The 11919-nt window shown below is 45.2% G+C and overlaps 1 protein-coding gene across 1 annotated transcript in view; it reads left to right on the plus strand.

The window, feature by feature from the left end:
- Positions 1-9436, plus strand: part of SPSB3 (splA/ryanodine receptor domain and SOCS box containing 3) — a 39287-nt gene extending 29851 nt beyond the window's left edge. Inside the window, exons 6-7 of the mRNA XM_068246743.1 lie at positions 5783-5908; positions 7286-9436. Coding sequence (XP_068102844.1) covers positions 5783-5908; positions 7286-7647 — 488 coding nt within the window. The 3' untranslated portion in view covers positions 7648-9436. The remainder of the gene's footprint in view (positions 1-5782; positions 5909-7285) is intronic.
- Positions 9437-11919: the final 2483 nt, after the last annotated feature.

Raw genomic sequence — 11919 nt, forward strand, 5'->3', positions numbered from 1 at the left:
CAAGTGTGCCGGGACCAGCTGGAGCTGTAATCCTACACTTAGCTAGATTCTGTTGATAGCTAAAGTACTAGTTTGATTGTATTTATTTGTTATGACTTTTGCCTGCCTTGACTATCCTCCTGAACTCTGATCTTGTACCTCGATATTTCTGATACTCTGTTGCCGATCCCCGGCTCGTTCATAGACTCCGCCTCAGCCTCCTGATTCTGTACCTCGATATATCTGATACCCCGTTGCCGAACCCTGCCTGTACTTAGACTCCGCCTTTGTCTCCTGATCCTGTACTGTATCTGTCCGTGTGTGTACGACCTGGCTTGTCCGACCTCGAGAACCGACCTTACCATTAGAGGCGGTTCCTCGCTCTGTTAGCGACCCTTCCTCCTGAGGGTCACTTTCAGACATCCTTCCTACTGTCAGTCTGACTCCTCCCGTCTTGGAGAGCTCAGGTCTGCGGAAGGAATTTGTGTAGTACTCCTTGCTGCACTGAGGCTTAGTCCTCAAAGTGTTACTGTCACACCAAACACTACACTCTACTCAGGTGAACAGAGGTTAGCTAGTATATCGGATTATCAGTGATACTGCAGATCACTTATAATCTGGTATACATCTGTATTCCCAGTGATACTGCAGATCACCGATAATCAGATCCTCTCTGTGCTTCACCGATCGTTACATAGACATTGCGTGATGAGTGCTAATGACTAAATAGAGTGCGCCTGTGTGTAATCTAATGTCAGTACACATACAGCTGCTCTGTGAGGGCCTCAGAGGTTGTCTAAGAGAATATTGGGAGCAACAACACCGTGAAGTCCAAATAACACACCAGACAGGTCAGGGATGAACTTTATTGAGAAATTTAAAGCAGGCTTAGGCTACAAAAAGATTTCCAAAGCCTTGAACATCCCACGGAGCACTGTTCAAGCAATCATTCAGAAATGGAAGGAGTATGGCACAACTGTAAACCTACCAAGACAAGGCCATCCACCTAAACTCGCAGGCCGAACAAGGAGAGGGCTGATCAGAAATGCAGTCAAGAGGCCCATGGTGACTCTGGACGAGCTGCAGAGATCTGCAGCTCAGGTGAGGGAATCTGTTCATAGGACAACTATTAGTTGTGAGAAAACGCGGAAAAGCCGCCGCGAGTACTCAAAGTAAGGCGGCTGATTCCGCGTTCAACATGGCAGCTTGCGCGCATGGGCCTGCATCCACTAGCCTGACAGAGTGTGGAGAGACCGCCGCATGCCCAGTGAACAAGGCGGCGGATTCCGCCTCCGACGCGGCGGTTTGCACGCATGGGCTTACCACTAGCAGTATGGCTGAACGCGAGGAAACCGCCGCATGCTCTGACAGCGGTGCGGCCGGCCCCGCGTTCAAACCAACAGATGTATTACAACACATGTCTGGTGTGGCTGGGACTGATAGTCCACACAGGTTCAGAAGGACGCGCGCTGAGAGGCAGAGCCTTTATGGCAGTCAGAAGGGTGTCAGCTGATCCAGCCGATCAGCTGACAATTCTATCAGGTTTCATTGGTCCCGCACTTAGGGGAGGTGCTGGAGAGCGCTTGTGTATATATACTGGGTGCTGGTCATTTCTCTGGTGTCTGGCGTTGCGATCACTACGTGGAAGCACTCAGACCTTGTCAGTATCTGTGATATTATCTGTGTTATTATCTAGACCAGTTCCTAGGTGTTGATGATCAAGGACCTCACACCTCAGTCTAGGGAGAACTTTATGTGCTAGCTCTCAGACCTTAGCTAGATCCGACAGTGTGCCAGAACCGGCTGGAGCTGGGAATCCACACTGAGTCAGATTCTTGATAGCTTAAAGTACTAATTGCATTGTTTATCTGTTATGACCTTCTGCTTTCCTGACTACTCTTCTGATCTCTGATTAGGTACTTCGCTATATCTGATACTCTGTTGCCGTACTCTGTTTGTCTTAGGATTCCGCATCTGTCTCCTGTCTTTGTCCCTGATCTGTCTGTCTGTTGCCGACCTGGCTTGTCCGACCTCGAGAGCTATCTCCTCAGTTAAGAGATAGCTCACAGACCTGTGGGTGACACCCCTCCTGGTGTCACTCACACTTGTCCTTCCTACTCCTAGCCTGACCCCTCCCTCGGGAGAGTCTCAGGCTTACGGAAGAAACGTGTTACTGTGCACTACTCACTGCTGTGCGCCTGCTCCTCAGGTGCAGTCCTCAAAGTATTTCTGTTGCACTAAACACTCTTATTACCTCTCTGCGTTACACCGATCGTTACATTAGTCATGCACTGTACAAAGTTGGCCTTTATGGAAGAGTGGCAAGAAGAAAGGCATTGTTAACAGAAAAGCATAAGAAGTCCCGTTTGCAGTTTGCCACAAGCCATGTGGGGGACACAGCAACCATGTGGAAGAAGGTGCTCTGGTCAGATGAGACCAAAATGGAACTTTTTGGCCAAAATGCAAAACGCTATGTGTGGCGGAAAACTAACACTGCACATCACTCTGAACACACCATCCCCACTGTCAAATATGGTGGTGGCAGCATCATGCTCGGGGGGTGCATCTCTTCAGCAGGGACAGGGAAGCTGGTCAGAGTTGATGGGAAGATGGATGGAGCCAAATACAGGGCAAACTTGGAAAAAAACCTCTTGGAGACTGCACAAGACTTGAGACTGGGGCGGAGGTTCACCTTCCAGCAGGACAATGACCCTAAACATAAAGCCAGGGCAACAATGGAATGGTTTAAAACAAAACATATCTATGTGTTAGAATAGCCTAGTCAAAGTCCAGATCTAAATCCAATCAAGAATGTGTGGCAAGATCTGAAAACTGCTGTTCACAAACGCTGTCCATCTAATCTGACTGAGCTGGAGCTGTTTTGCAAAGAAGAATGGGCACGGATTTCAGTCTCTAGATGTGCAAAGCTGGTAGAGACCTACCCTAAAAGACTGGCAGCTGTAATTGCAGCAAAAGGTGGTTCTACAAAGTATTGACTCAGGGGGCCGAATAATTACGCACACCCCACTTTGCAGTTATTTATTTGTAAAAAATGTTTGGAATGATGTATGATTTTCGATCCACTTCTCACGTGTACACCACTTTGTATTGGTCTTTCACATGGAATTCCAATAAAATTGATGCATGTTTGTGGCAGTAATGTGACAAAATGTGGAAAACTTCAAGGAGGCCGAATACTTTTCCAACCCACTGTATATCTATATCTCTACATACATACACATATACATAGAGGGGCTGCAGCACACAACAGGAAAGCAGTGACAAGGGCTCATTACGCTTTACCGCATTTAAGCTCACCAACTGCGCCAAAGTGTCCCCAATCTGGTGAGTCTAAAGGCCCATACACACGGCGGATTTTTCCCGAACGACGGGTCGTTTGAACGTCCCGTCGTTCAGTCGTCCGCACGCCAAATCGGGCGTGTGTGTACAGACTGTTGTTCGGGAGATAAGACTGGTCTTCAGCGATCTGCCGGGCGGATCGCTCAAAATCAGTCTTATCACCCGAACGACATTCTGTACACATACCCGATTTGGCGTGCGGACGACTGAACGACAGGACATTCAAACGACCCGTCATTCGGAAAAATCCGACGTGTGTATGGGCCTCTACTCTAACCAGGCAAAATGCTAGTTTTTATCAGCGTTCTAGTGGGAACCATGCCAAAAGCCCAAGGCTCAACTAAATGGGAGAAAGGAAATTAAAAACACCTCACCTTCCACTAGCTAATGACTAAACTATGAGGTCCGCTCATTTATATGCTTAACTGTGCTAGAGGTGGAGACTGGGGATCTCCAGTGTTGCGTGCATGCTTTACATAGTATTGCATATAATTTGGTTTGTGCTGCTCATCCCCTGACACACACACACACACACACACACACACACACACACACACACACACACACACACACACACTTCCTGGTTAGCGGCCATTTTTTTTGTTTGTAAATACTGCCCAAAACTGGTGATTAAAAGCAGAGGGATCCAGGAGATCAGTGACTCGATTGGTATGTGTTTTTTTTTTTGTTGTTGTTTTTTTTTATTGTACAAGTTGGTCAGTACAGTTTCTCTTTAAGTAAACTCATTCCAAACTGCTCCAATTTTTTTTTTACCTGGTGTAAGTTATGGACCCTTTTTTAATTACATTTTAAAATCCTATTTAGACCCCACTGGGTGTAAATGTGGTGAAGTCCAGTAAAGGTGCGTACACACGCACTACTACAGAGAATGACAGGTTCGTCAGACCCTCCCTCTGGGCGGTCTTTCTCCCGACAGTAGTGCATGTGTACAGTCTGTCTGCAGACTGATAAGGCTATTTCTGAACGATCCACTAGGCGGATCGTTCAGAAACAGCCTTATCAGTCTGCAGACAGACTGTACACACGCACTACTGTCGGGAGAACAACCGCACAGCGGGAGGGTCTGACGGACCCATCGTTCTCTGTAGTAGTGCGTGTGTACGCACCTATAGAGCCATTATCAGCAACAGACACTGTTACAGAAGATAATTCCTTTGTCCAGCAGTGTAGGCTGTACACAGCTTGATAAAGGAAATATCTTTCCTAAACTGTGCCTGCCGCTGATGATGGCTATTTCTCTGGCCATATTCTATACAACTACATTCGATCAGCACTGCTATCAACATTATGAATGACATAATGATGACTTCACCAAGAACCAACATTGCATTTCTATATTTCGATGACTATGGCTATCATTCATAAAAGTGTGTTTGGTAAAAAAAAATCCATGCGGGGAAAATACCGAATTCGGTATTTTAGACTTCTGTGTGCTCATTCATAAAAATGTTTACAGTTGCGATAGCAGTGCGGTATTTTCCCGAACTAGGCTGGCGGAAACACGAGAAGCTGCCTGAGTTGATACATTACACTAGAAGAGGCAGCCCCAGCATCCCTTTAGATGTGCATTTTTTAAAAACTGTTTTTTAAAACCTCTGTTTGTCCTGAATCTGCGCTGAATCTGTCTTAGTCTTTCTAAACAATCTATTTAATTGCCACAGCTTAGAACTTCAAGAAATGTTACACATGCCGGCTTTCTGATGTGAAATATATCTGAAAACAGGTACCCAAGGAGTTAAACACAGCCTGGGTATTCTGGGATGCCTTTTTTTGCTCTGCTCTCACTGCTGCTGCCTGAGATGTCTGTCTCCATTAACTTAGCTGTTATCCGCATGCTTATCGAGTTTTCTAAGGAAGCGGTATTCTCCGTACTGATTCTACCTGCTCTAATCTTTATGAATTGACATATGGTGACGTGTTGAGATAATCGCCACACAAGGCGGTAATTTATCGCTCTGCTCGGGAATGTCAGCTTTTCATGCAGAAAAAGCTTTTATGAATAGACATTTTGCTAAGTGCTTGGTAAAATCAGCTGTTTTCAGCATTTCCGCATGCGGGAATGCTTTATGAATGATCGCCTATGTCGATCGCAGTGCAGATGGAAAACACCATTTTTTGCTCAAACAATCAAATGTCTAATTGGGCTACAAAATTGTATAGTGTATGGCCAGCTTTTCTCTGCCGTGGTTGGACAAGGGGGCGGGAGTTAACTAGGCTAAGGAGGGGTTAAGTGGGAGCACAGACATGTTTATGAATGGTTTACATGTGATTGGTAGCTGTTCATGCTTTTAGGTCAGCAGCACTATACACCTTCATTACAGCACAACTAGGCTGAGTTAAGAGACATAAGATCCTTCATTCAGTTGCCCGTGTTTCCTGCAGGTGGTCAGAAGAACTGACTGACCGCTCTTTTGTTTTTTAGGATTACTTCAACACAAAGGTGACAAGATTGGCTTTTCCACACGCTTTGGTCAGGGATCGATCATTGGCGTTCACCTGGACACATGGCACGGGGTGCTGACTTTCTACAAGAATCGCAAGTGTATAGGTGAGATGTTACTGCTTTCTATCATCAAAGCCCAGGTCCAGTCAAAAGCACAATGTGCAATATGAATTGGACATATGTTGAGAACTTGAAGTGTCTGTTTTTTTTTTTTTCTTCTTTTCTCTTAACGTCATCAGTTTCCCCAATTTCTCAGCTGTTATCTAGTTGAAGCTTTTATGTGTGATGCCAGTAATTAATGACTGCTGATTTTTCCTACAGGTATGAGGGTTTTAAAATGTAGCCCCAAGGTATTGCCTGGCACTAATTGCTTAAAATCAGGAACAGGTTTTAGAAGTTAGGTTTTAGAAGTTAAGTATGTGCTCACAAGCAAAGTAGCATTTATCACCAATCGAATCAAGAAATAGCACCAGACAACATTAACTTTATTTCAACTGACAGACCAGATTACAGCACTACAAAGCTTGGAGGGGTTCATCCAAAGTGTACTGCCTGACAGCCGTTTTCTTGGACTTCCTTCAGAGGCCACAAATCTTATTTGTGGTTAGCGATGAAGCAGGAAATCCCACAAAACGGCTGTCAGGTGGTACACTCTGTACATACCCCCAAAGTTTGTTGTGCTGTAATCTGGTTTGGAATAAGTTGGATTGTTGCTTGGCACTGTTTCTTGATCAGTTGGTATGATGGACCTTCTTGCATTTTATTGCAGAGGTGTGTGTGTGTGTGTGTGTGTGTGTGTGTGTGTGTGTGTGTGTGTGTGTGTGTGTGTGTGTGTGTGTGTGTGTGTGTGTGTGTGTGTGTTAGTCAGTCAGTCAGACACTAGTATTGTGGCTGGCAGTATGCTGCTGCAAGAGAAGGGAGCCAGTAGGAACTCTACAGCAACCCGTCCAGTGTTGGGTCCAGCATCCGCGCTGTAGCTCTGCCCACATTGTAAATATGCCAGCATAATACAAAATTATGCAGTGCTGCGAGGTGCCTAAAAGGATCAAAGTGTCGACCTTAGTCCACCACTTTGATCCGAGTAGCCTGACGTGATCCTGGACTAGACACATTGTTGCAGGCTTTGGGGAGCCCACATAATATTTATATTATGTGTTGCATTGTGGGGCCGGTGATAATCAAACTGTCAGACTTACTCTGACACTAAAGGAGAATAATCTGTCGTGCCAAGTCCGACATTGCATTGGAAAGGGTTGAGGCTCTTTTGGATGGCTGAACTGTACCCTCATATCCCTGCATTAGATGCCCATAGTGAGCACTTACCATCATCTGAGGAGTACACCAAGGTAGTTGACAGGTGGTGAATTCATCACATACCACATTTAGTGATTTTTAGGTATAAGTAGTCTATTGGTAACAAATTCTGAATGTATGCTGTTCTTTGTAACCACACTGTTCTAATTTAAATGTCTTCTCCCTCAGGCGTAGCAGCGAGACAGCTGAGGAACAAGAAACTGTTTCCCATGGTCTGTTCCACGGCTGCCAAGAGCAGCATGAAGGTGATCCGCTCGTGCTGCTGTCGCACCTCCCTACAGTATTTGTGCTGTGCCCGCATACGCCAGCTGCTGCCCGAAAATGTAGACTCTCTGGAGGCCTTGCCTCTCCCCCCAGGGCTCAAGCAGGTCCTGAGCAATAAGCTGGGTTGGGTCCTGCAGATGGGCATCAACCCTAGTAGACAACGCAAAAATGACTCCTCAACCAGTGCTTCCTGCGGGAGTGACTCTGACAGCAGCTGCCCACCAGAGCTGGAAGACTGTCAGCGGAAACGCTGCCGCAGGATTTAGTTGTGGGTGGAGGCAAGGGTGCAGCACAGTGCCCATCTACCACCATCTGACATAACATCCACTGTGAACTTCAAAGGCTGAAGAAAAGGGTCCTCTTCGGACAACTAAAGGAATACATAATGTTATGAAACAAAGGCAATCCGGAGATGAGGAGTACTTATTATCTTGTGACGTTAATATAACAGGATGATGGTGCTAGTGACTGCTGAGTTCTGCTTAGTCTTGGTTTGAGTTGAGATCTTTAGCCTTGCACGAGGCTAGTGGGGTGTCCACTTGGCCATTAAGTGGTGGTGATCTCCAGACCGTTTTGTGTTATGGGCTTCTAAATGATCTATATCCTTCTATGTAAGCTAGTTTGTCTTTTTTTTTTCCAGCACTTTAACAACATCTGTAGAGCAACCTGACATTTTTATTGCTAATTCAGATGCAGGAGCTTCTCCCATCTTCACTCAACTTGCCTAAACTTGGACTGGGCCAGAAGCACATATTGGTTCCTGAAGGACCTACGGCTTTACACAAGAGCTAACGAGACATTCACAGTTGTCTTGTGGCCTATGTTACTTAGGGCTAAGACAATGGTTTTCCATATATCCAGAATCTCCTCTTGTAATAGTACTGATTGTATGACATCTAAGACCTGTTCTGCATTCTCTTTATTGGCTTCAAGGAGAAAGACCTGAAGTGGAAATGGTTAAAACTTTTGATTTTTGGATAGACTGAGGAAGGGTTAAAACATCTGTTAGATGTTCATTACTATCTGTTGCCTTTATGGTGGAAAAAATTCCTCACTTCCTGTATATGTGACACCCATGGTGCCGGGTGGCGGTGTCACTAGATTCCCAGTGGTTCCCATAGAACTTTAGAGAGCACATGAAAAGCAGCGCACATGTCTTTGGAATAAGGAGAATAAGTACAGTGCACTGGGTATCATTGAAACAGAAAATGAAGAGACGTGCACTGGGTATCATGGGAACAGGAAATGACCAGTACACTTTGTATCATTTGGACAGGTAATGAAGAGACCTCTACACGAACACTGAAAAAGGGTGTCTACAAATTTGGGTGAAAGGTGAAGCCACCAGTAAAATATCAGCAAGATTACTGTTATTCTATTACTGGGCACTGGATAAAGCTGATAGTAGAATATCTGTAATATTATTGATATTCTACTATAGCTTTACCTAACTTGCTACTCACACCTACTCTCCACTACCTACAGCTAACACTAACCTACCCCTACCTACACTTCCCTAACACTAAACTCCCCTCAGTGCTGATGTGGGGTTTGGCTATGTAATAGTTGAACCCCAAGTGCCCTATACATTACCCCTGCCAATCTTTTTTGAGAACTTGAAAGGAAGGGCACTGAGTGTCACTGGGACAGGAAATGAAAGGAAGTGCACTGGGTATCAGTGGGACAGGAAATGAAAGGAAGCACACTGGGTATCAGTGGGACAGGAAATGAATGGAAGCGTACTGGGTATCAGCGGGACAGGAAATGAAAGGAAGCATACTGGGTATCAATGGGACAGGAAATGAAAGGAAGTGCTCTGGGTATCACTGGGACAGGAAGAAAAGAGGTGATGGGGGAAGTAAAAAAAAATCTGGAAAGGAAACCTGTACTGAGAAGGTAATGGAAGAAGCCATTACTGGTTCTCTTATGAACTGTCACTTGCTTGGCTGTTATGCTGATCTCAAATGTTTCAAAGGGAATGTATAATAACTTTGACCATATTTGCTTTATTTACTTGTGGTTAATGCTAAGTAAATAGTTTTATTTTTTTTATAATTTTTATTTCTTTTAGGAATATAACCGCAACAGATTTGTACCTTTTTGTTAGTAATTTTTGGGGGGCTAACGCAAAACAAGTTTTAAACTTCTTCATTAGGGTACCTGATCATGCCTGATGAAGATATCTTAATAGCATTAAAAGCTTACGGTACTTTCCTGGAGGATGGGGGAGTTAAACAATCAATTATGGTATCCTTACGCTTAAAAATGTGCATGAAATCATTGCCAATTTACTATTGTGGTAAAGATCTTCCTAACATTACAAGTCGGCACACTTGATGACCTCATGAGTCTTATTCTTCACAGGGCCATAGTAAAAGATTTACACGCAAACAGCCTACACATTTGAAGGCCAACTGATTTGATAGGGATATAGAGGCTGTTATATTTGTTTCCTTTTCTTCTCTGCTCTAAAAGATGCACAACAGCATAATAACCTTTAAAGAGAACCCGAGGTGGGTTTGAAGAATATTATCTGCATACAGAGACTGGATCTGCCTTTACAGCCCAGCCTCTGTTGCTATCCCAAACCCCCCTAAGGTCCCCCTGCACTCTGCAATCCCTCATAAATCACAGCCACGCTGCTGACAAACAGCTTGTCAGAGCTGGCTGTGTTTATCTCTATAGTGTCAGTCTGCTGCTCTCCCCGCCTCCTGTAGAACTCCAGTCCCCGCCTGCATCCCTTCCCTCCCTGCTGATTGGAGGGAAGGGACAGGGGCAGGGACCGGAGCTATGCAGGAGGCGGGGGAGCAGCCGAGAATGACACTACAGATGTAAACACAGCCTCACAGCACGGCTGTGATTTATGAGGGATTGCAGCGTGCAGGGGGACCTTAGGGGGGTTTGGGATAGCAACAGAGGCTGGGCTGTATAGGCAGATCCAGCCTCTGTATGCAGATAACATTCTTTAAACACACCTCGGGTTCTCTTTAAACTAACATTTCTTTGTTACAATTGATACAAATCTTTAAATAAAGGTGGCCATACACTGGTCAATTTGCCATCAGATTCGACCAACAGATAGATCCCTCTCTGATCGAGTCTGATCAGTGAAGGATCGTATAGCCACCTTTACTGCAAACAGATTGTGAATCGATTTCAGTCTAAAACCGATCACAATCTGTGGAGCTGCCATTGCTGCTGCCCCCCCCCCCCCCCCCCATCCATTACCTGCCCCGGCCGGCGTGAGTCCCTCTCTGCTGTCTTCTTCTCCGTTCCGGCTACTGAACTTCCTGTCCAGGGGAAGTTTAAACAGAGGGCGCTCTACTGTTTAAACTTCCTGCCGGGACAGGAAGTTCTGTGTAGCTCTGGAGCCCGAAGCGGAGAAGAAGAGCAGGGGACTTGCGCCGGCTGGAGCAGGTAATGTATTACCGCTGTATTGCATCGGTCGTCGGGCATTCGAACGCCGCTAATGACGCACTCCCGACCTGCCAGCGACCGAGAACACTCTTCCGCACGGATGGGTCGACGGGAACAATCGATTTCGGACGGAAATCGATCGTTCTGACAGCGGTGTGCGCGTCAATTTCACAGCCGTTTCGATCATTGTGATCGAAACGGCTGTATATCGGCGGGAAAATTGTTAGGTGTATGGGCCCCTTTAGGGTGGTTTCTATTTCTTGATTCTTGGAAGCAGACATATTGTTACATCCAATGCTTTCAAATGGCTTATCTGCTTTAGGCAGTCATGTGACACGGGAGGATCAGATTAAAACTAGTGATTATACACAAAGATGGGGGAATTAAACTGGCTAAACTTTCTAAATACATATAGGGTGCATTTTTCTCTGTTTTCCTTCTGTCCTGTGCAAGAGTTCAGGTCCACTTTAAAGGGACTCCGAGCAGTACAGAAACTATGGAAAGATGCATATCATTTTAAAGGTCTTTTTCTCCTCTTTCCAATGATATATAAACCGCAGCCCTACGCCTTTTAGTTTTCGCTATTTTCGCGATTGAAATTGCTGCGCACGCGAAAATAGAGAAACCGAAAAGGCGTAGGGTGACGATTTAGGTGTCGTTAGAAAGAGGAGAAAGAGAGCTTTAAAATGATATCCATCTTTCCATAGTTATATTGTATTACACAGGACGACTTTTTTTCCTAAAGTCAGCAGCTCCATTCTGCTGAATGGAGCTGCTGACACTGGGGAAAGTGTCGTCCTGTGTAATACAAGTAACTATGGAAAGATGGATATCATTTTAAATCTCTTTCTCCTCTTTCTGACGAAAAAATCGCGGGCGCAGCAATTTCAATTGTGAAAATAGCGAAAACTAAAAGGCGTAGGACTGCGGTTTATATATCACTGGAAAGAGACCTTTTAAATGATATGCATCTTTCCATAGTTTCTGCACTGCTCGGAGTCCCTTTAAACAATGCACATTGCCTGGCTGTCCTACTGATCAACAATCTGAAAAGGCTGAGACACACCAGAAAAGCTCCCCAAACGCTAGAGGTTTCAAAAGCTCTTCCCAATGTAATGCTA

Source organism: Hyperolius riggenbachi, chromosome 7 (assembly GCF_040937935.1).
Source record: "Hyperolius riggenbachi isolate aHypRig1 chromosome 7, aHypRig1.pri, whole genome shotgun sequence".
Taxonomy (NCBI): Eukaryota; Metazoa; Chordata; class Amphibia; order Anura; family Hyperoliidae; genus Hyperolius; species Hyperolius riggenbachi.